Here is a 27,802-nt window from a genome sequence, read left to right as displayed (position 1 = left end):
AGCAATTATGCTTCTGCACTGTCAAATAGGCCAACATCTCATCTAACATTAGTGGGACTCATTCAAATGACCACCAGTGAGTCCCAGGACTCACTTTATTGAAAACCTAACAACATCACTGTATTATATTAGATGTATTAGATATTATATTGATATTATAGCTATTTTATGTTATTAGATATGTGATGTTGTTACCTGACAATTAGTTGACTTTTGGTGAAAAAGTCTGCATAAATCGGTATCGGTTGATATCCGTATCAGAAATTAGGAGTTGGACAATATCGGTATATCGGTTATCGGTAAAAAAGTCAATATCGAACATCCCTACTCTTCACCCATCCATCCCTACACACCTTGACGACACTCTCCTGCCTTAGTAGAAAAGTAGGGAGACCACATCCAACCACTGCAGGTGTGCATTGTAAGAATGTACCATACATATCGGTTAAAATAATGTTGTATTCATTGAAATAAATCCCTGATCTTAGCTGTAAAATGTAATATAGGCTATATCGATTTGACCTTTGTCACTTGTGATTGACCTCTAAATGACCTTTGGCCCCCCGTGTAAAGACTTGAAGGTGTGGAGAACAGACCCAGGCTCCATCTTTGACTTTGATCCTGTGGAGGACAACATCCAGTCTAAGAGCCTCCGCAGAATGTCTGGTACCTGCCTGCCCCCCCCCCCCCCCCCCCCCCCCCTCTCTCTCTCTCTCTCTCACACACTCTCTCTCTCTCTCTCTCTCTCTCTCTCTCTCTCTCTCTCTGATCTTAGCACTTCTTCCACCACTGTCTCTCTCCATCCATCAGCGTGTCTCCTCTCCTCATTCATCTTCTGCATTCTGTCTATTCACTGCATTTGTCGTTTTAGTTCTTAACATTTGATCTTCCTCTCGATCTCTTTGTTTCTCTGTATTATTTCCTGTGTTTCTCTTCTCTTCTCTTCTCTTCTCTTCTCTTCTCTTCTCTTCTCTTCTCTTCTCTTCTCTTCTCTCCTCTCCTCTCCTCTCCTCTCCTCTCCTCTCCTCTCCTCTCCTCTCCTCTCCTCTCCTCTCCTCTCCTCTCCTCTCCTCTCCTCTCCTCTCCTCTCCTCTCCTCTCCTCTTCTCTTCTCTTCTCTTCTCTTCTCTCCACTCCCCCCTCATATTCTCCTTCATTCTGTCTATTCTTTGTATTTGCCATTTTTGAGTTCTTAACCCATTTAGACCGGGAAAGAATCTGTGTCATTTTTAGATTTTTAGACTATTCAAAAATAGCAGATACACAAGGTCATAGGTTATAGATCTGCTATCTTTGAAAAATCTTGAAAATCTTTGAATTTAAATATTTTTAAAGCTAACATTTGTAACTCAAATCTTTGCTTCTGGGGGTCCCTGGAACAAAATATTTTGAGATGGGGGTGCGGGTCCAAATACAAATACATCCTTGACATGAACAAGTTTGAGATGCACTGATATTATACACAAGCAACATACGTTTTTTTCCCCAAAAAACTGTTATAGAAGACATTTGTAGAATCCCCAGAAGCAGAGATTTGAGTTACAAATGTTCACTTTAAAAATATATATATATTTATATATATTAAAAATAAGAGTTGCACACATTTTCATGATTTAAAAAAAAGAAATAGCAGATCTACAAGCTCATAGCGCGGCACTCGGTGTCGCGCTATGAGCTTGTAGATCTGCTATTTTTTAATAGCCAATGTGTAAGATAATTGATAAAGTGGTTCAAATCCCGGTCTTAAAGGGTTAATATGTATTTATCCTCATCTTTCTGTGTCTGTGTTACCCGTCTTCCTCTCACTCTCTCTCTCATTCTTTCTCTGTATCATGTCCTGTGTGTGTGCTGCCCTCTGGTGGTGGTGTGATGTATCAGAGCGTGCCAGTAGCAGACTGAGCAGACAGGCCTCTCAGCTGTCTGTCCACAGCCAGCCCCAGTCTGTCAGCTCTCTGCCTTCTGAGCTATGGGACCGTAGCAGCACCTCTACACCTGGTACACACACTGATGACACGCACGCACGCACGCACACACACACACACACACACACACACACACACACACACACACACACACACACACACACACACACACACACACACACACACACACACACACACACACACCGCAGTGGTGGAAAGTAACTAGGTACATGTACTCAGGTACTTTACTGGAGTATTTTACATTTTCAGTACTTTTACTTCTACTCCACTACATCTCAGAGGCAAATATTGTACTTTGTACTCCACTACAATGATTTGAAAACTTTAGTTACTAGTTACATTGTAGATTTCTATTATTATTACAAAACATGCATTAACCCCGTTATCCCTATTCGAAAATAGCCGATCTACAACCTCACGACGTGGCGCTTTGCGACGTGTTGTGAGCTTGTAGATCTGCTATTTTCACAAGATGTTTTCACATTTTGAACACTTGTGAAATAGGACATTCGGCATAATGAGTACTTTTACTTTTGGTACTTTAAGTACATGCCAATACTTTTGTACTTTTACTCAAATACATTTTGAATACCAGACTTTTACTTGTAACAGAGTATATCACTGCACACACACACACGCACACACACACGCACACACACACACACACACACACACACACACACACACACACACACACACACACACACACACACACACACACACACACACACACACACACACACACACACACACACAGTCACTCACTCATGGTCATTATGATTTTACGGCCTTTGATGTCTCTGTTCTAGACGTTTTGAAGCATGTCGTTTAACCCCCATATTCAACTAACATCACCTATTTAACATCCTGGTTGCCAGAGAAAAATGAAATCCTGTGGATCTCAGGATACACATGGGAACGGCGTGGCTCCAATGAGGATCTAGAACTCATTCATTTAGGGACGCAATTTTGAGATTTCTTTGGGCTATTCAAAAATAGCAGATCTACCAGCTCATAGGGCGGCTCCGAGTGCCGCGCTATGAGCTTCTAGATCTGCTATTTTTGAATAGCCAAAGAAATCTTAAAACGACACACAGATGCGTTCCTGGTCTTAATGGGTTAAGAATCAAGTATATGTGCAATTTTGAAATAGATTATAACTGATTCCCATCCTATCGGTACAGTATGCAACTCGACTGGTGCAATGCCGTTTCTCTTTGGCGACGTGGTTGCTTTTTTTTCTCGTTTACAGGTGCACGTGTGAAGCCACTGATGATCTGTTGATGTTCACATTCTTACAGTTTGAATTCACTTGACCCGTGTGAATTTCCACTTGTGTTGTGCTACTTATAATAATAATAAAAGAATAAAAGAAACAATGCTGTAGTTCACACCAGAAGCGGGCTTTCGCAGCCACGTTCTGAGAAAGTAGCGAGTATCAATGCGTTGTCCGTGGAGAGGAGCGACCGCCACTTTCCTCATTGTGGCAGGGGGTGAGCCAGCAAAACGTCAGGGGACAAAGCTAAACTTTGATGCTTTTAGACAGAGTTAATTGAGCAACTACATGGCCTATTTATAAAATGCCTAAATGCCTAAACTGCTGGTGTGAATTTGGTATTATGTAGCGTAACTTGACTTGCAAATACAAACCATAGACCACACTCAGACTCACTGATGAAGGCTTTCGTTTGAAACACGTTCATATTAGACTCCTGCTGTGCGTTGTCAGTGGTTGTCAGTGGTTCTGCAAGTGGGGTCCAAGGACCCCCAGAGGTCCCAAACAAACTGAGGAACAGTGACAGTTCTGTACTAAATCTAATATAAACAAAAATGTTATCTTATCCCTGGCACAAAATATTTTCAAAAGGGGGTCCACAGCCTTGTAAGCACAAATTTGGAGGTCTCGACATGAAAGGTTTCAGATTCAGAATCACCGCATTAAATCGCCTTGAGTTCAGACTATGGTTTGTGCGTGCTTCTCTACATGTAATGGCTGTGTGCTTTTTGTTGAGATATGTGAGATGCTCTATTACCTACCCATCTTTCTGCTTTTGTTTTATTAATGTTAATATTATTGTTTCAGAAGGTGGGACATAAATAAGGCGTATGCCATGGTATGCCATGGTCATTCAACAAAGTACAAATCAGCCTTTAACAATACCCCTCCCCCCTCTCTCTCTCAGCTCCAGTACTTCCCGGCGCGTACCACCAGGGGGTGCAGCAGCCACAGGGATACCATGGGTACATGCACCAGACCAGCATGTCATCAGTGAGATCACTCACCTCCCCCCCACACTCCACCACCATGGTACAGTCCAGAAGAAACTTGGTGTTTGCATTAGGCTCTATGCACAGCAGACATATTGGAAAGAAATTGGGCCTCTTCTTACTTCCTTCACAGGTGTTACCAATGATACTAATGAAGGCTCTGTTCCATTCTGGTCAGGGTGCTGATATCGTGCATGTTGGCTCACTAGAAACACTCCCTTTTGGTTCCCAAATGGCCCCTTATGGTGGGTGTGTAACCAAATGGACCTTACGGGTCCATTTGGTTCCATTTGTACACTCTCAGAGTTATGGGGGTCCTTGAAAATAAGACGACCACTATGCCGCACTAAATGGAACAGAGCCTTAATTAGTATCATTGGTAACACCTGTGAAGGAAGTAAGGAAGGGGGCCAATTCATTCCCAATATGGCTGCTGTGCGGTCCAGAAGATACTTGGTGTTTGCATTTCCTAACTATTTTAGCTTAGTTATTAGTTTAGTTTAGTTTGGTTAGATTTTTTTACTTGTACAGGGCTGTCACGATTATAACATTTTACTTGATGATTATTTGTCACATAAATAATTGCGATTGACGATTGTTTGTCGTTGAACTCTGGAACATACTGTATGAATACATCTAACATTTGTTTGGCTTTTAGGCTTTGAAGTATGGTCGCGGAAGATTTGACAAAATAAGAAATTTGACTGACATATTTCTTTATACTTAATAAATAATAATTAGTGGAAATAGCCGATCTACAAGCGCACAGCGCAGAGCTTGTAGATCCACTATTTCCACTATTTCTTTTTTTTATATTTTGAAAATACAAAAACTTTAATGAAATGGGACATTCTGCATAATGAGTATTTTGTACTTTTGGTACTTTAAGTATATTTTGACACCAATACTTTTGTACTTTTACTCAAGTAATTTTTTTATTCCGGACATTTACTTGTAACAGAGTATTTCAACATTGCAGTATTGATACGTTTAACTTAAGTAAAAAAATTGAATACTTTTTCCATCACTGCTTTTTGGTTGTATTCCATACAAAGTTGAAACTGTCTCTTTTTTCCTGGCGACAGCGTGTGTACCGAGCGCTCTACGACTACGCGGCTCAGGACCACGACGAGGTGTCCTTCAGAGACGGCGACATCATTGTCAACGCTCAGCCCATCGACGAGGGCTGGATGTACGGGACGGTGCAACGCACCGGGAAGTCTGGCATGCTGCCAGCTAATTACGTGGAGTGTTATAACTAAAGAGAGAAATGGAAAGGAAGGGGAAAGGCATGTTGTCAGCTGAGCCAACTCTGTAGAGTGTTATAACCAGAAAAAAAGATGGAGGAAGGGGACAGCATGCTGCAAGCAAACTACATGTGGCGCTTTTCCACTGCATAGTGCCCCGGCTCAACTCCACTCCCTCTATTTAGTCCACTCGCCTTTTTTTGTTTTTTGATACCAAAAGGCGACAGGAAGGTGACGAGTTTCCAGCTCACCCAAAAAAATTACTTATCTTCTATCAATTACACACCCAATGAAGCCTAGCCTGGCATGGCCAGACTAATATCACTGCGTAAATATTAGTCTGGAATCTCTGTATGGAACGTGCATTTCCAAGGGGCGGATTAAAAAAATTGCCTCTGGTGATAAACCCGCCTCATATTTGCATCCTCATTGGGCCCTCACAACTTCGGAGGGAGTGAAATCCAATCACAACTGAGCGGTGCCAGACCAAATCTGCAGAGGACACATTTTTTTTGCAATGGCAGATTCGTCTGGTTGCCAGGCTACTTGAAGCCTTGAATTGAGATTTTTTTAGTTTTTGTCGCATTCTAAGCCAAAAGAGTAGGAGACTACTGAGTGTCCTATCGACCTCCTATCGATCATCAAATATTTGTCTTAGGAATGCAACAAAAACAAAAACATCTCCATAAATTCCAGGCTTCGTGGGGTGTGTAATTGATAGATAATAAGTAATTTGTTGGGTGAACTACGCCTTTAAGTATGATAAATAGCCATTTTTAAAATAACTTTTGAAAATGTCCCCAAAATACGGAAGCGAGGGTTAATGTAATCAACGTGACTTTTTAATTAAATTGTGATACTATTATCAAACATATCAGACAGTCTGCATTTATTAATTCATGTCTGGCTAGAACACGCAAAGGGAGCTGCACTGGAAAACGAAGCTAGTCGTGTGGAATGGAGTTGAGTCAGGTCCATGCAGGGGAAAAGCAGCCATGATGTTACAAATCATTGCTGTCGGGCAGAAAACCTTGCATCTCCATATTTTAACTTGCCTTACGTTCTTCCGTTAATCAATGCCCTATTTCATCATACAAGAGTGTCGCACAAAAGTGGTGAAAATAACTGATCTACAAGCTCACAACTTGTAGAGCTATTTTCACTATTTTTAAATATTTTTTTAAATAATAACAAAAAAGCAACAGTTTTGGACATAAAAGGTTTCCACCCGACAGCAACGAAATAGAGAGATGGAGAAAGACATGGAGGAGATGAAAAGGAGAGGGGCAGAAAGAGAAAGAGATAAGAAAAAGAGAGAGGCAAGGGGAGAGAGAAAGGAATGCTGGTGGTGAACGCCCAGGATTTCGAACCTCGGTCTCCCGCGTGGAAAGCCAACAGCTTAACCACTGTTGAGACCGGGGTTCAAATCCCGGGTGATACATTGGTGCCGTGACCCGGACCGGGTTTTCCGGTGGGGGGTGGTCGATAGGGGCGTGAGTGTAGCAGTAGTGGCTCAGAGCCTCTGCCTGATGACCAAAAGCCTAATGTCTCCCCTGGCCATGTGATGCTCTATGCACAGCAGCCATATTGGAAAGAAATTGGGCCTTACTTCCTTCACAGTTCACAGGTGTTACCAATGACACTAATGAAGGCTCTGTTCCATTCTGGTCAAACAGAGTCAGGGTGCTGATGTTGTGCATGTTGGCTCACTGGAAACACTCTGTTAGTGTTACACCAGTGGGTCTCAAAGTGTGGTCCAGGGAAAGTGTGGTCAAATGGAACCAAATGGACCCGTAACTAATTAAATGGAACAGAGCCTTCATTAGAATCATTGGTAACACCTGTGAAGGAAGTTAGGAAGAGGTCCAATTTCTTTCCAAAATGGCTGCTGTGCATAGAGCCTAGTGTTGGCATTCCACGCGGATAACCGGGGTTCGAATCCCGGGCGTTACACTGGGATAGGGTGAAATAGATGTCCAACTTTATATCAGGCAATCACATTGAGTAATACAGTAAATGTGAGGAAGAGAGGAGACATTAAGGAGGTAGGGATGAAGGAAGGAAGGCAGGAATGAAACAAGGTGTCTACTCTCCTCTCTCTGGTCTGAAATCAATAAATTCTAATCTCTTTTTTTTATATGTATATCCAGGTTGTTGTTTTTTATTCCTGTGTCAGCAGGTTAAGTGATGTGAGACGCTTTTGACAGAGAGAAAGAGAGAGAAAATGATTTACTTGTTCGGTTTTACAATCAAATTCTATATATTTAAACAGACACTAACCTCTTTATGTTGAGGGAACCGGAGTTTTGAATAAACTAACACACTGTTGTATTGTTTTCTTGTATCAAACTGCGTTGGGTTTCTTTGTCGACCACTTTAACCGTGGCGTACCTATTTTTGGGCATGTCGTTTTAGGCTAAGCATTTGAAAATAGCAAATCTACAAGTCATGAGCTTATAGATCAGCTGTTTTCGAAAACCTGATGAAAATAGGGCTTAAACTTTAAAGGAATACCCATTTTCAACCTTATCTTCGTATTATTAACCCATTCAATTCGGGAACGCATCTCTGTCATTTTAGATTTCTTTGGCTATTCAAAAATAGCAGATATACAAGCTCATAGCACGGCACTCGGCGCCGCGCTATGAGCTTGTAGATCTGCAATTTATTTTTTGAGAAGTTGTGAAAAATGTTTGCAAATCTTTGAATATATATGAGCTTGTAGATCTGCAATTTTTGCTATGTTTTGCTATTTTTGAACAGCTAACGAAATCTTGAAATGACAGAGATGCGTTCCCGGTCTTAATGGATTAAGTGGTTGAAGAATAAAATGAATATATTCACACACTGCATGCTATTCTGCTGCACACAATAACATCTCTGTATCGCGGTCCTGAGTTAAACCAAACATTTCTCTACATGTACAGGTCTTTTGAGATTTCTGTACTTCGGCACAATATTCTGATACACAGGCCCCCCACACAGCAAAGAACATAGACTTATTATGTTTTAAAATATACAAGGAAATGTCTAGAAAATATATAATTTGGACACTCATAGGAGAGAAGCTATGTTTTCACTGTCCACAATATATATGAAATGTATTTAAAGTGTATTGTCCAGAGTCCATAGTCCAGAAGTACATTTTTGGGCAGTTTTGAACCATCCATGTGAAATGCATACGGTGGTGGACGGTAACAACCTACATTAATTTACTTCAGTTCTGTACTTAAGGACAAATATTGTACTCCACTTAATGTGACCCCTGGGACCCAAACTTACAAAAAATACATTATGAACAATATAAGCTCTTATTTCAAAACAAACCCATCGTGATGTGATACTTGTTAGAACATTTACTTTGTGGAAAATTGACTTTGTAATTTGTACTGTTGAATTGCTTTTAAAAGCATGTACTTTTGAATACTTTCACTGAAGTACAAATTTGACTGAGCAACTCGTAGTTGACTTTGACTCGAGTACTGTGGTTGAGTACCACCACTGAATGCATTTTTTTCAGTATGCTTTTGTCCATTTATTTGAAAGGTCTAATTGCTCATGCTAGTGTTTCCTGTCTTGCTGTGTGGAAAATGATGCATCCTCTCATATACTACAGTACACGTAACAGACATGTTATTGAAATAAACTGACTTTGACGGTATGCCATTTCCCAAGTTGAATAGACGACTCATTTTCACTTTGGTAGTTTCGGTTCCATGCCTAATGAAGAATAGATATTGATTGCCTAATGGCATTTTGTTGTCAATTTATAAAACTTGATTTTGTGTTGTTTTTAGCTTATTGTAGCTTACAAAGGTTCTCATTGCGAAGACATTTGCTTTTGCTGATTCTATGGTTTATTAACATGTTATGTAATGTATAATCAGTCATTTGATCTCAGTTATGATGTTTTTCGTTTTGTCATCATATTGTTGCAGTGTATCACATCGAGAAATAAAAAAAACACGTTTGTCAACAAAAACAAATTCTCTCATTTGCAATGACCATTGAATAATCTCCAGAGAGCACAAGTGACTATTAAAGCCTGTATTTCACAGGGTCGCCCGACAGCTGAATGGTTAGGGTGCACCATAGACTGTAAAAAGGGGTGCACACACCCTGCTATAATACCTGAGTCACCGGTATGATTCCTGGCTGGACAGACAGACATTCTAAATGTCAATAGAATATAAATTGTTTTGTTTCTTATGTACAGAGCAGACGTTTTAATCTAGTTTATTATTATTATTATTATTATTATTATTATTATAATTATTGATTTAAAGGATTACTGAGTGGTGGAGTTGGACATTATGAGTAGCCAATCACAGTAGTGTAAAGTAACTAAGTACATTTACTCAAGTAAATTTTGAGGTATTTTAACTTAACGTTTTTTTTTTCTTCTTTTCTGTACTTTTACTTCTACTCCACTACATCTCAGAGGCAAATATTGACTTTTACTCCACTACAATTATTTTAAAACTTTAGTTACTAGTTACTTCGTAGATTCTGATTATTATTACAAAACATACATTACCCACTTCAGCCCTATACATTTTGGTCATTTGAAAATAGCCAATGTGAAATGGGACATTCTGCACAATGAGTACTTTCTACTTTTGGTATTAATTTAAGTACATTTTGATACCAATACCTTTGTACTTTTACTCAAGTAAATTTTGAATTCCGGACTTTCATCTGTAACAGAGTAATTCTACATTGCTGTATTGATACTTTTACTCAACAAAAAAAAAAAGAGTATTTTTTCCACCACTGTTATTGGCTCTTGGGTGGAACCTACTGAGTGGTGGAGTTGGACATTATTGAGTAGCCAATCACAGCGCGACCTGGTCCTAACGGTTCCGATTTGTGCCGTTCTTCTGCGCATGTGTTGCCATGTCCGCTTATTATAAGCGACTTTGGCATTGTTTTTTTGGGGGGGTGGGGGGCTTGTTTCCTAATGTTGTTTAAGTGGTTCTAAAACATTTCATGACAAATGTATATATATTTGTAGACCCAAACTTCTGTAAATATTTTGTACCAGACTCAGACCCCCCGCCCCATACATGATTTTGTGGATTGGAAAATATTCCAAAATGTTCACTTTTTTCCAAGAGTTTTCTTTGAAAATAGCAGACCTATTTAATTTTCAAATAGCCAATGTACTGTAGACTCTACAGTACAGAGCACTCTAGTCTAACCTTCGAGTGCTCATGTGGCCTACGCTTCTTTTGGGCTTGTTGTCATAGACCTGGTTGCTTATTTCTGTCAAACGATCTGGCAACACTGGCAAGAGTAAAAAAGAAACGGAGTAGCAGCGGCGGTACCGCACTGACCGACAACTGAATGCACGCGCACTGATTTTAAACCTTCAAAATGATGACATTTGTGCCTAAACTACTGCTGCTGGTGTTACTGGCTTTCCCCGCCAGCGTTCTCATCAACGGTAAGACCATAATAATTATAGTTATCATTATAATAAATGACAATAAACACAGTGTCAGACAAGGAAGCGGTTCCTCCGCTAAGCTACTGCTAAAAAAAAAGGTGTTACAACGCCACTGGCGACCTATCGGAACCCGTGTCTCAGGTGCGCTGCGGTCCGTGTCCGAGCGTGGTTGGTTGCCCGGCCCCTGGAGTCACAGATTCCGATAGATCCACAGTTATGGTGTGACAAGGGACCTGTGTATCGTTCTGATAAGACGTGTTACGTCGTCACCGGCTACCCATCGAATTGTGTGACTTGTGGAAGAATGTGCCGACCATTATTTACCGCCCCCCCCCCCTGTAGTCACAGATTTCGATAGGTCCTCTTTTTCGGTGTAAAACAGTGAGGATAAGGCCATTTGCTGTACGCATTTGACATGTGCTAAAACTGACAAGCTGCTAATATTGGCTTATGGAAGACGTGCTCAGTCTGTTTATGATGGTTTATATAAAAAATATAAAAAAAGTGTGTTCCATGTGTGTGTTTGATGAAAGCAACACTTTGCTGTGATCTGTTGCACTGACGTGTCCTTTACTCACTGTGTGTTAGCAGGGGGCTAGCAGTTAGCATGTCATGCTATACCTCTTCACAACTTGATAGCTAATTAAAACTAGTTTTTTTTTAATGACGGTTTCAGTTTTAATATTCCGATTTAACCAAAAGCGTGTTAATAATAATAATACATTTTAATTTATTACGCACTTTGCATTCTTGCCAATCTCAAAGTGCTACAGGGTTTAAAAACATGGCATAGAAAAACGGCATAGGCAATCAAACAATTACATGGGACCCTACTAGGATAAACTAAAGTAACATTAAAAACAGGGCACAGACAGAAAAGGCCCAAGAATAATTCAGAAAACGCTTTGTTAAAAAGGAAGATTTTTAGTCCATTTTTGAAAGCATCAGTGGACAGTCGTGCTCTCAGGTGAACTATGCAACACAGACTATCAATGAGTGTAGGCCAGTGGTTTTCAACCTTTTTCGCATCAAGGACCCCCAAATTGACAAATATTAGCCCAGGGACCCCCATTTGAAAATATATGCCAGGGACTCAACCATTTAGATTTCTTGGGGGTCCCAATCTACACTGTATCACCATCATCAGTGTTCATTTAACTCCGAGAGTGTACAAATGGAACGGGTCCATTTGGTTCCATTTGTACACCCTCAGAGTTACAGACAAATAAGGGTCAATTTGGTTGCTAACTATTAATTTGGCTGGGGACCCCCTGGAACCCCCTCAAAGACCACTGGTGGTCCCCGGACCACTGGTTGAAAACCCCTGGTGTAGGCCAACATGGATGAATTCCAGTTAAAATTATGGAACGATTCAGTATTATTTACTGTATATTTCAACGCTGTGTAATGAGATTAATAATAATGCATCAAATCAATCTCTTTAAACATCCCCAATAGTCAGGACATGACATTTACGGATTGCACGTTTAAGATATAAACAACCACTAGCTGTCAGAGAGAGATTGGTTCCTGTGTCAGTACATTTGTAGCTTGCAGGGCTGGTTTTCTACAACGCTCCATGATTGCATCTAGCATGACCAGGGGGTCTTCAACGTCTTCAGGCCAGGGACCCCCTAGCTGAGAGAGAGATGAAGCAGGGACTCCCTCTGTATAACTATTTTTTTAAATTAGTTCTGCTTTCCCCCCTCTACACCTATACCTCTTTGCCAAAAATAGAGTTCTCTTCAGAAAAAGGGATGCTAGGGTTCAAGTGGTTAATGTAAAAAAAAAATCCTATCACACAAAGATTTGGCGGACCCCTTGTAGTAACTCGGACCCCCTGTTGAAGACCCCTGAGCATGACTATCCACAGTGGGAATTACACCTAACCACGGCTGTGTTGGTCCAAACTCTTGAACTACAAAACAACCATATAATGAGATCGTAGTTGGAGCGAGCAGTTGTTTAAATCTGGGCATGCTTGTTTATTGTGAGCTGTGTGATTGCAGCTTTGCTTGTCAATCTCTCCAATATGTACAGGTAAATGACTACTGTTTTTTCAAGGTTTTAACCACATAAACCATATATGTATTGCCTAGGGCTCTATACTTGGTCCTCTCCCCCACTTCTACATTTTCAGTGCAGGCGCATTGGAAGGGAGAGTTCCAGTCTAATGGAGAATCCTGCATACATACTCAAAGGACGAAAATGTCCTCAATTAATTGCATTTTGTTATATTAACCCATTTTGACCTGAGGCTGATTCTACAAATGCCTTCTAAATCAGTAGTTTTCCATTTACCCCCCCCCCCCCCCATCTGAGAATGTTTTGTGCCAGGGAGACCCCTCAGAAGAGAAGATTTGTGTTAAGAAATTCAACATCATTCAATGTTTTTCAAACACTTTCAAGATCTTTAAAAAAAATAACAGATGTACAAGCTTGCAGCGCGGCTGTGAGCTTGTATATCTGCTATTTTTGAGAGCCACTGTACTAAATCCTAAAAGTTTTTTGAACAACACGTTTTTAGATAGATAGATAGATAGATAGATATCTAAAATGACACGCATGCTTTCCTGGTTTTAATGGGTTCATAAGGGACTAATCTAAACAATGCTGTCCAGATGAATGTGTTCTGAACTTCTGAATGTGCTGGTTAGTCTGGGTGGCCTCTTTCTCTCTCCTCACTGTACTCTGAACATGTCGGGTGGTCCTTTTAGGCCCTGTGGTGTCTGCTCAGGACCCCACCGAGGATGAGGAGGCTGAGGCTGTGGAGGAGGACGTGCTGGACGTGGAGGACGTGACCTCTGAGGATGACGAGGATGACGAGGCCGAAGTAGAAGATGACGAGAATACGGAAATGGTGAGAGCGAGAGAGAGCAGTTAGAGAGAGCAACCTAGCAAGGATAGTGCTTTACTCAGGCCTGGCATTTCCTCAGAGCAGCCATATTATGAAGACATTCACAGGTGTTACCAATGATACTAATGAAGGTTCTGTTCCTGATAGTGTGCTGATAGTGTGCATGTTGGCCCACTGGAAACACTCTGTTACACCAGTGGGTCTACAGTTGGGGTCATGGGCTTCCAAATGGCCTCTATAGTGTGTAACTCTGAGAGTGTACAAATGGAACTGGTCCATTTGGTTCCATTTGTGAGTTAAGGGGGTCGTGGAAACCACTGTGCTAGACGATACGAGCTAGTATCATCGGTAACACCTGGGAAGGAAGTGATAATATGGCTGCTGTGAATAGAGCCTATTGGGGGCAAGGACACTGGGCCTTTGTTTTTGTTGTTGTTGTTTTTTCTCTCTTCAGTTATTTGAGGGCACAGTGTCCAAAAATACCAGGGCAGCAAGGCCTTCAAATAATACAATGATTTCCACTGAAATGAATCGTTTGACCACTTAAACCATACATGGGCAACAGGCGGCCTAGGGGCCACATGCAGCCCCCACCTTCACTTAATGTGGCCCACAGGTTAATATCGGAATACTGATAAAATATTGATTTCAGCTGTTTCAATTCCAAACATGCAAACATGACCCGCATTATTTACTTCAGTCTATATTGGTTGTTTTATTAGGTCCAATGTATTTGTATTTAAGTTCATAAAGTTAAAATAAGTATAACTTATGCATTTGAAATTAAATAAAAATGTTAATTTTCCAATTTGAAAATAGCAGAAATAGCCGATTTACATGCTCAAGCGCTATTTTTGCTACTTTTGAGTGACATAGTAGAATGAAGTAGGACATTAATTCACAAAATAAATCAAGTTAAAATACGGAGATGGTGGAGATGGAGGTTTCTGCCTGACAGCAACGATATGCAATGTGGCCCTCTGGAGTGAGTGTGGAAATATAGTGGCCCTCTCCATCTTCAAAGTTGCCCACCCCACTATGGTTCCCTTGTGGTCTGTATTCGGTCCCCTCCCTTCTTCCCTTTACACCAAATCTATTTGCTGAAAATAGCCGACCTGCATGCTCACAATGTGACACGTTGTGAGCTTGTAGATATGCATGTTCACAGAATGCCCGTCTTTTCATGCTGAATATTCATCTGTTGATGATGATGATGTACGATGGGGTTCATGTGGTTAAGGATGATTCGTTAAAAATGAAATTATGTCGCAAAATGGGCCTAAGTGAGGCCTTGGCCTCCATGAAAGACCTGCCTTGGTACATGCCATCTCCATTGTTCACATATTGAAACAATATGCACAAACCTTACGGCACAAACCTCAATGTTGTTTGTGTTCTTCAAAAGTCGTATTGACAGGAAAGCAGTGGTGTAAAGTAACTAGGTACATTTACTCAAGTACAGTACTTAAGTAACATTTTTAGGTACTTTTACTTTACTGGAGTATTTCCAATTGTCTATACTTTTACTTCTACATCTCAGAGGCAAATATTGTACTTTTACTCCACTACACATTTGAAAACTTTAGTTACTTTGCAGATATACATTATAAAACATACATTAACCACTTTAGCCCTATGTTATACATATGATATTTGAAAATAGCCGATCTACAAGCTCACAACGCTTCGCGGCGCTTTGTGAGCTTGTAGATCTGCTATTTCCAAACATTTTAGTACTCTACTTTTGGCACTTTAAGTACATTTTGATACCAATACTTTTGTACTTTTACTCAAGTCATTTTTTAATTTGGGACTCTTACTTGTAAGAGAGTACTTCTACATTGCAGTATTGATACTTTTACTTAAGTAAGACATTTGAGTACTTTTTCCACGACTGCAGGAAAGATGCAGAGGAGAAAATGGTGAAATCAGCTGGGGTAGTGTAGGCGGGGCATTAAGGCTACTGGGCACAACATGTTTTGCCAAACTGAAAGGGCAAGGTGACCATGAGCTCCATGAAATTCCTCCCCTGGGTCTTTGCCAATTGATCAGCCGCTGTACCAGATGGGTAATGTGTGTGTTTGCGTGTGTGCTTCTAGACGGAAGAAAAAGAGGAAGAAGAGGAGGAAGCTTTAACTGGCGAAATGAAGGCCTCTCCCAATGCTGAGACCACCATCTTGTTTGTCAAAGGAGATGGTAATGCCACACACACACACACACACACACACACACACAAACACAAACACAAACACAAACACACACACACACGCGCGCACACAGATTCCTAGTCATGAGAGTCGCTCAATTATTTATCTTTGTGTGTGTTTGCAGACTTCCCTGCCAACGAAGTGGTGAAGTTCCTGATGGGTTTCACCAACAAGGGATCAGAGACCTTTGTGGTGGAGTCTCTGGATGCGTCGTTCCGTTACCCTCAGGTACCGTCACATTTGATTACCGGTATTCGTATTCATTTAGTAATGTCTTTACACACGGAGCTCGTTGAATAAAACATTCGAAAATGTGTCCGCAAATATTTCGCATCAACTATTCATATACTGTAGTTGATGCCTCATTCATACAGGTTGATTTAACCCATTAATACCTGGAACGCATCTGTGTCACTTTAGATTTCTTTGGCTATTCAAAAATAGCAGATATACAAGCTCATAGCGCGGCCCAGAGTGCCACGCTATGAGTTTGTAGATCTGCTATTTTTGAAAAATCTTGTTTTTTTTTTTTTTTTTTTCAAAACACTTATAGACGGGTTTCCGAGCGACGTCATCACAGAGCAGAATGCGCAATCTGCGCATGCCTGGGGGAAAGGCGCGTTCGAAAATACAGCCCTGAGCGGCAGTGAGCGCACTGGCCAATACAAACTAATAGGCGAGTGTGCTCCGGTGCGTAATTTCCAAACGCACCCATAGGCTTACCCCCTCCTCTGCGCGGTCATATCCTCTCAATGTTTACAAACATGAAACCCGTCTATAGGATGTAGAAAACATTTTTAGGAATCGCCTCAGGTCTTAATGGGTTAATTGGAGGTCAAAAATCAACCTCTCTGAATTAAAATGTTGTTGCTTTATCGCCACGTAATATTTGTGTTTTGTCTGCTTGTACTCCTTACACAAACACGTTTGTAACCGATGAGGAAAAGGAACACGCACATCCAAACCCAACTTGGGTTTGGATGTGCGTGTTCCAGATGCTGAGCATATTTTCAGGCAAATGAATTTGCCTGATTAAAGTGCAGGGAATTTTCTGCTACAACAATATTTAAATATTTATTCATGTTTCACTCTAAATGAATAAAAAATGGTTTGAACCAGTAGTGGGCCGGATAGTGTGTGGTCTCTCTCTCTCTCTATCCCTGTCCCCATTTTGAATGTCTAGCCCTCTCATCTGTCGCCTTGTGTTTGTGTTCAGGACTTCCAGTTCTACATCCAGAACTTCACGGCCCTGCAACTGGGAATTGTGGTTCCTGCACTTAGACAGGCCACCTTTGAGTACTCCTTCATCCCAGCAGAGCCAATGGGAGGACGGCCCTTTGGACTGGTGATCAACCTCAACTACAAGGACGGCAATGTAAGTAGGGCTGTCACGATTAACACATTCCACGCCAGAGTTTAATCTCATAATGTACTCACCAGTGCCAGCGTTTTATTGTTGTTTTTTAGTTTTTGTCACGTCGCCACAGACCTCGCTAAATCCGTTAAAATCGCACGTTCAACTGTTTGTAAACACACAGGGGATCTGTGTGAAGCGCCCAGTGAAAACCGTTTCGATTTGCGATCCGCCATCTTGAAGCTACAGCGGTGAACGCTAAACGGCGATTAGCGAGGAGAAAGACAACAACCGAGAAAATGGAGATTTTGTTTCCGCTTTAGAGTGGAAGCGGATGGGATCCGGAATTTCCGGATCCCTGATAATTCCGTTTCCGGTGGTGCTACAATGAAATGTGTCGTGGCGAACGAGGCCTACAATAAAATGAACCTGAGTAAAAAATAAAAAAAAAGACCACTACGCGTATATCTACGCGACTGCCACGCTGCGCAATTAATTAGGTTCGCGTAGATATACACGATTGGCACTCAATGTGTTAAGTGTCACGCAAATAATTGCAACGAATGATTTCAGGTGTTTTTAGCATTAAACATTGGAACACATAAAAAAAATGTTTTGTTCACATTGATGGAAACACATGGCACAATCTTTAGTTCATTAGTTCAGCTGTGCCTTCCCACTACAACAAAGTGGCGATGGGAGGGGTGTTCAACCGTAGTGACACACATATAGGATAATGTAGCTCTTGGATTGTTTATTAATTGTTTCCACTTTGTAGGAGAGTTCTAGACTGCAGTACTGTGACTGCGGACGTATTGCAGACTACAACATTTTTCAAATTCAGTAGTTTTTCCCTGATGGTTTTCCTGGCAAGAATCCAATGAAAAACACCTTTTATTTTGTCTGCCTCTGATCACAGTCACATATTAATGTAAAGACTGCAAAGCTGTGCGTTTTTAAAAGTCCTAGATTTTCAATAGACTAACTACTGCCACACCCAGCCTAGTTTTTCAATAGGCTTTCACACCCAGACTCATGTTGAGGTTTTAACAGGACCGTTGTATTATTGTTCTGGTTAAGAGTGTAATGTTACAGCTGAATGGATGTGTGTCTCTTCCCTAGGGGTGCATCGATTAATTTAACGTTAGTGACGTATCCTGTAAAGATTTCTAATATGTACAGTTTAAATCTGATTGGTGTCTGTCTGGATTCCAATAACTTTATGAGCCGTTACCATCACTTTGTTAACTTATTTAAACATTGTATGATATTTTAATCACAAAGATTAATCAAAAAGATTTTAATCGCTTGTCCCCTTGATGTCAGACTATCTGAATCAATTAGCCTGTTATCATTAGATCAACGTAACCCCTCGTTTCAGCTTGATTGTTCCTCCATAACCACTTAAGCTCAATATAGGCTACTTTGTTTTACAACAATAACTGAATGAAATGGAAAAAAAACACTGTTACATTACTCTACCTTTAGGGAGCAGCACTAATGAGATTTGACAATGGAATTGGAGAGAGTGGTGCCTCTTTGTAATGAACAGTGGTTGGGAATGGGACCAGAGTCTGTTGGAACATAAGCCAAAAATAGCAGATCTACAAGCTCATAACAACGTGTCGCATTGTGACGGGTTTAGATATTGTACATCGGCTATTTTTGGAGAGAGATTTGGTGTAGAGGGGAAAGAAACGGTCCATGTAGACAGCCTTGAGGTGTCCAGTTAAGCATACTAGGTTTAGAGGCGTTAAAAGTAAGTGTGTGTGTGTGTGTGTGTGTAGGGTAACGTGTTCCAGGACGCTGTGTTCAACCAGACAGTGACCGTCACAGAGAGGGAGGACGGTTTGGACGGAGAGACGTAAGTCAATAACTACATCAATGATCTGCTCATTATCACCATCACATTCTTTGTTCGCTGTTATTTGAAAACATCTTTTCAAATGTTAGCAAAAATAGCCGACCTAGACGTTCATAGCACGTTGATGCGACGCGTTGTGAGCTTGTAGATCGGCTATTTTCGCTTATTATTTTGCTGTGTTGTATTGAGATCTTTGTCCTCTCTAGTGTCTTCATGTTGTCCATCGTTGCTGTCGGGTGGAAACCTTGCATGTCCAAAACAGTTTTCCAATTCACACACAAAAAATTGCCAATGTACAAGCTCACAACGCATCACACTGCGACGCGTTGTGAGCTTGTAGATCGGCAATGTTTGCTACTTTTGTGTGACACTGTAGTATGACGACGTAGGGCATTAACCCTTTAAGACCTGGAACGCATCTGTGTCATTTTAGATTTCTTTGGCTATTCAAAAATAGCAGATCTACAAGCTCGTAGCGCGGCACCGAGTGCCGCGCTACGAGCTTGTAGATCTGCTATTTTTGAAAAATCTTGAAAATGTGTGCAAATCATTGAATATACATATTTTCAAGCGAACATTTGTAACTCAAGTAATTGCTTCTGGGGGTCCCTGGAACAAAAATCTTTGAGATGGGGGTCCGTGGCCAAATACATGATTTTGGGGGTCCTTGACATGAAAAAGTTTGAGAACCACTGACAGCAACATAGGTTTTTTCAAAAAAAATGTTAGGATTTAGAAGACATTTTGTAGAATCGGTCTCAGGTCGTAATGGGTTAATTAACAAAAACGTAAACAGTTTGAATATGGAGATGAGAGGTTTCTGTCCGACAGCCACGATATGCTCTGTTTGAGATCTTTCTCCACTAGTGTCTTGTACTGTAGATGTATTGAGATCTTTCTCCACTAGTATCTTGTACTGTAGATGTATTGAGATGCTTCTCCTCTCCTGCAGTATCTTCATGTACGTCTTCCTCTCTGGACTGAGCCTGTTGGTCGTCGTAGGTCTTCACCAGCTGCTGGAGTCCAGAAAGGTACGACTTTATTGTCCAAATGTTGACCAGTACATTGACACCACAATCACTTAATCGCTACACCTATTTGACCGGAATCCCCCAGGGCTCTATGCTATTGCCCCCTCCTGTTTTCGCTCTACACAATATCCTTGCCGAAAATAGCTGATCTACAATCTCGGTGCGACGCATTGTGAGCTTGTAGATTGGATATTTTTGCAGACGTTCAAGTTGTAAACATTTGGTTCCATAGACATACTCTATCATAGGGTTGTAGTAAAAGTAAAACAAATATAATAATACTACTAAATGTCGGCTAGTAATGTTTAAATTAAAATCAATAATAATCCATATGTGGCGTTACAGTACACTAGATGACTTCCTTGTTGATAGACTAGTATAACAATTACAACCTTGTAATTTCATGACGATGATGAATACACAGATGAATGAAATGTGTCGTGAAAGTCAAAATAATAATACACAGCCACATGTTTCGGTAAGAGTTAATTTACATTTATCCATTACATGGTATCAAATGGAAAGTTTTTTGGCAGCGACAGCTTAAGATTTTTGGCTTTGGGTAATGGGTGATCATTTTGTACTTTACTTTAAAATAATCTACACATTAATCAACTGTGCAAATGATCATTAGTTGCAGCCCTTCAGGGTAATGGCGCTTATTTGAAATGAGTTAAACACTGTTGTTTGTTGTACACAGAGGAGGCGTCCAGCTGCCAAGGTGGAGATGGGAACCTCCAGCCACAGCGATGTGGACATGAGCTGGATCCCTCAGGAGACACTCAACCAGATCAGTATGTATTCTCTGTGCCTGAAGACCTAGCTGCAAAGGTTATAGTCTGGAGACGCTTAATGTATTACTGTATATAAATGGATAGATACTATACTGTATATAAATGGATAGATACCATACTGGATATAAATGGATAGATACTATACTGGATATAGATGGATAGATGCTATACTGGATATAAATGGATAGATACTATACTGTATATAAATGGATAGATGCTATACTGGATATAAATGGATAGATACTATACTGTATATAAATGGATAGATACCATACTGGATATAAATGGATAGATACTAGATCATGGGTGTTAAATTAAGTTTAGGTCATGGGCCTGATTGGGCAAATTTTTACTTCATGCAGGCCGAAGCAGGTGTGCATGTGCACACTCGTGCACGCTGCATTTGTGGATGCTGCCTTTGTGGATGCTGCCTTTGTGCACAAGTGTTGCCTTTGTTCTTTTTAACTTCCTCTCATGTGTCTCAGCCTCTGCTGTAACTATTAAATGTTTCACTTTATGAATTTAGATTGCATTACTTTTATGACAGTAATAACTCAGTCATCGGCTACAAGAAAGATGTGGTGAGAGAATAAAATATGCTATTTTGCTGTTTTGGCAGCCCCACCCTTCCCTTTAAGCAGACACGAATGACAAAATAGCTAAACAATTGCAAATGTAGGCTGCAGAATTGCTTCTAATTCTTAATGAGGATAAAGAGAACAGCTCAGCATTAAGCACACAGCTCTGAATTATTTAAACCGTGTTGTGGGGCATGGTTAAAACGAACCACCAGCACTCACGGTGGGGCAAAAAACTAACTTGTTTAACTTGTGTGAGAGTTTATCTGCATGTGTTAGGGGTGTAATGATGCATCATGAGACAGTTAAAAATGGATTCAAATGTGACAAATGTGTGATTTTTAAATCATCACACACTTATATATAAACATTTCTCATAATTCTGGAGGTGTAAAAGACTTGTTGATGTGTTTTTACATTACAAACTATTCCACTTGTGTTTGCTGACATTGTTACATCATATCAGAAAAGAGAGAACAATATAGTCAGTCAATATTGAGAAATGCATAATATGAAAATAGATTGATGGTGTATACCTTAAACACTACTATTCCATTCTTCTGTCTTCTGACTGCTGCTTAACCTCCGTGTTGGTTCTGAGTCTCTGGTTCTGAATCTCTGTTTCTGAAATCTCCTCAGAAGTTCTGACTCTGTGGTTTTGCTGCATCTCTGGTTATGTGTGAATCAACGTTCACTCATTACGTTTCTCTGCATGGGGCTCACTGTTTCCTTCTCTCTTTTCTCTCCCTCCCTCCTTCCACCTGTGTTTTCTTTGTGTCTTCAGTGCAGAGTCGTCGAGGTGAGGTTTTGTTGCTTGCTGTGTGTGTGTGTGTTGTAGTGCTGTGATGGAGTCACTAATCTATAATTATTTGTGTGGCATCATATTGTGCAATAACTGCAACTCACTTCTGCATTTGTTTTTTACTAGATGTTAACAACCTTGACACTGACTGTTAATTCCTTTCAATAATAATTCATCTTAACCATTTAAGCCCTATAGTTGGTCATATAAAAACGTTTTTTTTTAACATGCAGCTTTAGCTGTAAGTTTGAAGTTGAGACGTGAACTGACTCCAGTACAGATGTTTGATGGCAATTTTAGTTCTAGTGTGTGTGTGTGTGTGTGTGTGTGTGTGTGTGTGTGTGTGTGTGTGTTTTTTTGCATAGCGCTTTTCTGATGGCTCATGGCCATTCTTCTTCTCATTCATTCATTCATTGATTCTTCTAGTGAAGGTTAATGTCCAATATGAATCTAAATAAAGTGTTAAATCAATATAGTCATTCTGATCAATTCAGTATCTATAATTATGATGAAGATGGAACAATATGTAGGGGAAGTTGGCATGTTTTTTTTTTCTGGATGTAGTTTATGACAGCGATTCCCAACGTGTGATCTGCGGCCCACTGGTGGGCCATCTGTCTTTTGGCAATTATTTAGGGGCCTAATAGCTATATCCTAAGATTGTATTTATTACTTTAACATTAATATAAAAATCAATTATGTAAAAAAGGGGGGGAAAATCTTGGTTTTTGTTTGAGCATTTCAAGTGGGCCCTGATCCAGAAAAGGTTGGGAACCACTGGTTTGTGATCTGGTTGTCCTGTCACAATTATTACATAATCGCCTAATGGCAATTATTTGAGATAATCGCAATTATTTTTGCATAATCGTCATAATCACTTATGACGATTCAAAAACGCGATGCGCTTTGAGCTTGTAGATCGGCTATTTCCACTATTAATGTTTTTTAAGAATAAAGGTATTCAATATTTAAGTTATTTGTCAAATCTGCCCTGTGAAACTTTAGTTTACGAAGCCAAATGGAAATGTAATTTATTTTCATAATGTTCCAATTAAATCGTTAATCTCAATTATTTGAGTGACAACTAAAATGTATAATCGTGACGTGTGTGTGTGTGTGTGTGTGTGTGTGTGTGTGTGTGTGTGTGTGTGTGTGTGTGTGTGAATATCCTTTAACCTCTTACCTTTCTGTGCCGTGCAGATAAAGCGTCCCCCGGACGGTCTCCCCGCAAGAGGAACCAGAAGCGCTCAGCCGGCTCTGATGAGTAGCGGGGGGGTCCTAGTTGGCACCCCGCAGGGCCCCCCTGCTCACTGCCAGGCCCCTCGCATACCAACCAACCTGTCCGACCAACAACGAGCGATAGCGCCTAAACTTTTATTACACCCTTCTGTACCGGGAGAAGGGAGGGTGGGGGCCCCCGGACTGACTCCACCCCCGTCCTCCTTTATCCCCGCCCACTCTGCTGAGAGACATTGGAACCGTGCCAACCTGCAGCCAGGCTCGCTCTCGACGCCGTTCGGCGTACCGAGCGGTTTGAGTAGAACTCTCACATGTTTCTGTGTGAAGAGTTCTCTACATCTGTGATAATGAGGACCCCCCCCTTCAAAACAAGATGAGTCATCTCAAGGGGTTTATCCTTTCTAAGAAAATGTGTATTAACACGCAACAAACCGTATGTTTTGTTTGAACAATTGCTCTGTTCTGTTTGGATTGTGATGCGGTCAACTGAGGGAGTGATGGAGAAATGCATTATTTCACTTGAATATAAGAGATGGGGCTTGGCTTTGGGGTGGGGCTGGTTAGGGAACGAGGGATGGAGAAGAGGGGAGGATGGCGGGATGGGTGGATGGACAGCAACAGGAACTGATGCAGCTTGCATGATTTTTTTTTTCTTTTTTTGTCCTAGTGTACGTTATTGTAAGATGAAGTTGTCTTTAGCGAGTGACTGATGCCTGATTTATACTTGGTTGCGCATCGTATCACGCGTAATAATATAGATAGACTATCTCCAAGCTCACTAGATGGCGTGTTGTGAGCTTGTAGACTGGGAGCTGGTGTGGCACCCCCAAAATAGCCAATTAAGTACAAATCAGGCCAGGAGTCTAGTCAGCCGACGTCTGTCTTTTTTTTATTTGATTTATTTAAATAAATGTATTTTTTTTTAAACAAATGCATGACTTTCAATTTACTGTTGCACTGGAGTACTGGCAGGCTGGCCAGCCTTCTAAGTCGATATCATCTAAAGACAACTTCACCCTGGAGTCTTAGTAAAACAACTGCTGACATTGTGAGACTGTGATAGTTTTCATTCGGTAGCAATTATCAGGAGGACATTAAAGGTTGTGTAAGTGATATTCTTTTGTTACATCAAGTGTCAACGAGCTATATTGTGATAATCATTGCGAGTGTATATTGGGTAACGGGGGTTTCCCCGTCTCCAGCAAAAAATACACTTCAGGTTGGGTTGAGAGAGATGAAAAATAAAAGGCAGAATTGGAAATGGAACACAAACGATTTAAGCCAATAAATGGGTTCTCTCCCCTGATTACATGAAATTGGTGACCCACCTGAAATTGTATTTTCTGTTTACCGAAGAATTGGAGACGCATCCCTGTTACTGAACAAACACTCTACATTAATGATTACTATCAGAATACAGAGCTTTAACTTTAACAAACATTTCGGGTTTTTTTTGCAGAAAATATCAATTACACCGCCTTAATGTAAACCGTTTTTAATCGGTCTCTGTTGTTCCATCGCTCAAGTCCACAGATCTGATGAATCAAGTTAACCTTCACGTTGAGTTTACATCCTTGATCTTAAGCTAAGCCTGGCGCTGTCAGATGTGTGAATGTGGATACATACGAGGTGATGAGATAGTTTGGGTAATGGTCTGAAATGCACTGCAACACTCCCCCCCCCCCCCCCCCCCCTGTCACTGAGGCCTGGATGAAGGAAAGGACAATGCACACATCATAGGATGTTCTCCTCTTCTCTAGCCCTCAATGTGCCTGTTCCCAACATTTATCACTTCCAATTTGTCTCAAGTTTCTTTTCCCCCTGCCTTGAGGGACTTCCTAAAAACAATAATTTACAGTTTGTGAATTGAAGATTTGATTTTGTTTTTTGAGTGTTTTGTTTTTGTAATAAGAGCCGTGTTATGTGGCTGAATGCACTGACTGGTGTAAATACTGGCCTGATAGAAGCTGAACTGAGCTAATTTATTCCTGAGTGTTTAGAATGGGGGCGTTTGAAATGGGTTTTTTGTATACTGTACTTCAATTACTTCACCACTAGGGGTTGCCGTTGTCAATTGATTGAAATTTCTGCAGTCTAAATGTTGATTTAATGTGGTTAGACTGCAAAGCCATACGGGAGACACATGTTTTAGGCCCATTGGCCAACATAAGTCCTGTGTATATAAACCACCACCTATAGACATTGGTTCAAATGGGCAGTTTTCAGTGAAAGACCTGTTTTAATCTTAAAACTTCTGATGTGTTTGTTGGAAGCTGTTTCTGTGCCAGCTATGTTGGAGCCAAAATAGTCGATCTACAAGCTCACATGTTGCAAGCTTGAAGATCAGCTGTTTTTGATATTTTTAAAAATTGTGTCTATAATGTCATGCCTAAAACAGGGACACCAGGCTGAAGGTGGTTAAAACAGTTTTGCAGTCTGTCATATGATGGAGCCGTGTGCCTAAAATAGCCAATCTGCAAGTGTACGAAGTATAATTCAGGCTTATCCCAGTATTGTGGCACAAACATGGCTGCCACTGGAAACTGCCAGTTACACAACTTTTGTCCACAGCTGTGGTTGTTGACGTGACCTTAAACAGCACTGCAATACATACAGAAACTGAAAAAGTGGGATCTACACTTTGATACCAAGAAAGATGAGCAGTTTTTATTTTCTCTAAAATGTTGTCTTGGGCTGTCAGAATCATAGATACAAGCTTGTTTTATTTGCAATAAAAATCTGCTGGAAATGAAGTGTGATTTGCTGTAGACCTGTCTGACTGTGTTGTGACGGTTTATTTTCAACTATGACCTAGTGTGACATGTTTCAACAAGAGTATTGCGTCCGAAATCACAGGCCTACTATAGTAACATACTACATCTACACACAGTAGGCCTCAGTGGTGTAAAGTAACTAAGCACATTTACCTAAGTACTGTAATTCGGTACAAATTTGAGGTATTTTTACTTTACTGGAGTATTTCCAATTTTCAGTACTTTTCACTTCTACTCCACTACATCTCAGAGGCATATATTGTACTTTTACTCCACTACAATTATTCGAAAACTTTAGTTACTAGTTACATTTTACCAATACTTTTGTACTTTTACTCAAATATTTGTTTTATTCCAGACTTTTACTTGTAACAAGAGTATTTCTACATTGCAGTATTGATACTTTTGTGAGTACTTTTCCACCACTGCCGTTGACTTTTTTTCAGTCAGCAGGTGTCATGGCAACAACGTGAGACCAAAATACTTCATAGTCAGTACATAGTGTAAGTACTGTACTTAGTACAATGTTTAGTTTTTTTTTCTTCTTTTTTTTACTTTTCTGGAGTTTTTCCAATTTTCAGTTCTACCTCTACTCCACTACATCTCAGAGGCAAATATTATACTTTTACTCCACTATAATTATTTGTTAATTATTTGATTATTATTACAAAACATACATTAACCACTTCAGCCCTATATAGGCCTACATTTCGGCCATTGGAAACTAGTCGATCTACAGGCTATTTTCAAAAGATTTTTATACATTTGAAAACTTTTGAAATGGGACATTCTGCATAATGAGTACTTTCTACTTTTGGTACTTTAAGTGATTGACTGATTGAATTGATTGATTGAATACTTTATTAACAATTTGCTGAAATAAGCACAGGGAAGTACAGTTCAATACAAGGTCTGTTAAGAGGATTTGAAACCCAAGAAAACACTATGGCTTGTTTCCGTTCAGGTCCTGCTTTGTACTCAATTCATCGAAAATAAGTCAAGATCATTTCGATACCAATACTTTTGTACTTTTTGTCAAGTAAATGTTGAATTTCAGACTTTTGCTTGTAACAGAGTATTTCTACATTGCAGTATTGATACTTTTACTTAAGTAAATCATTTTCGTTCAATGTTTAATAAAGAGTCCTTGTTGACAGTTCTTTTGTTCTTTATGGTAGTTAGGCCTAAGATAGCAATCAAATTTTGCTTTATTGATTTAGAGGGGGGGGAGGAGGAGGAATGTAATTCTATTTCTACCATTTCTTGATTCATTTTCAGTCACTAATCCCATCAGCGTCTGTTTTGTGACAGGTCTGACTTGGACGTCGTATGGACGTTGTATGGACGTTGTATGGAGGTCTTCTTGAGACGTCGTATTGTGACGTTTACAGAGGGT

General features: G+C 40.3%; 2 protein-coding genes across 4 annotated transcripts in view; both read left to right on the top strand.

The window, feature by feature from the left end:
- The window catches only part of nebl (nebulette), a 155,742-nt gene extending 149,462 nt beyond the window's left edge, over positions 1 to 6,280 (top strand). Inside the window, exons 6-8 of one of the 2 annotated variants that reach the window (XM_084049301.1) lie at positions 574 to 666; positions 4,126 to 4,250; positions 5,296 to 6,280. In XM_084049301.1, coding sequence (XP_083905427.1) covers positions 574 to 666; positions 4,126 to 4,250; positions 5,296 to 5,472 — 395 coding nt within the window. In that variant the 3' untranslated portion in view covers positions 5,473 to 6,280. The remainder of the gene's footprint in view (positions 1 to 573; positions 667 to 4,125; positions 4,251 to 5,295) is intronic. The other variant, XM_084049302.1, reaches the window with a different exon arrangement.
- A 4,483-nt stretch (positions 6,281 to 10,763) lies between these two features.
- Positions 10,764 to 26,408, top strand: ssr1 (signal sequence receptor, alpha). Of its 2 annotated transcripts, XM_084049303.1 has the most exons (10): positions 10,764 to 10,903; positions 13,624 to 13,766; positions 15,863 to 15,959; positions 16,095 to 16,198; positions 17,187 to 17,345; positions 19,112 to 19,188; positions 20,141 to 20,219; positions 20,920 to 21,013; positions 22,376 to 22,390; positions 23,594 to 26,408. In XM_084049303.1, the coding sequence occupies exons 1-10, from the start codon at positions 10,834 to 10,836 to the stop codon at positions 23,659 to 23,661; spliced, it is 906 nt and encodes a 301-aa protein (XP_083905429.1). In that variant the 5' UTR covers positions 10,764 to 10,833; the 3' UTR covers positions 23,662 to 26,408. The 2 variants fall into 2 exon arrangements, with proteins under 2 accessions (XP_083905429.1, XP_083905430.1); XM_084049304.1 differs by lacking the exon at positions 22,376 to 22,390.
- The last annotated feature ends 1,394 nt before the right edge of the window (positions 26,409 to 27,802 follow it).

The sequence above is a fragment of the Gymnoscopelus microlampas genome, assembly GCF_963454915.1.
Source record: "Gymnoscopelus microlampas genome assembly, chromosome: 22".
In the NCBI taxonomy this organism is placed as follows: domain Eukaryota; kingdom Metazoa; phylum Chordata; class Actinopteri; order Myctophiformes; family Myctophidae; genus Gymnoscopelus; species Gymnoscopelus microlampas.
This window is presented reverse-complemented; position numbering and strand designations above follow the sequence as displayed.

Coding starts and splice junctions, on each gene's coding strand:
- ssr1 (XM_084049303.1), top strand. CDS start 10,834: ATGATGACATTTGTGCCTAAACTACTGCTGCTGGTGTTACTGGCTTTC. Junction 10,904..13,623: donor CGCCAGCGTTCTCATCAACG/GTAAGACCATAA, acceptor TGGTCCTTTTAG/GCCCTGTGGTGTCTGCTCAG. Junction 13,767..15,862: donor ATGACGAGAATACGGAAATG/GTGAGAGCGAGA, acceptor GTGTGCTTCTAG/ACGGAAGAAAAAGAGGAAGA.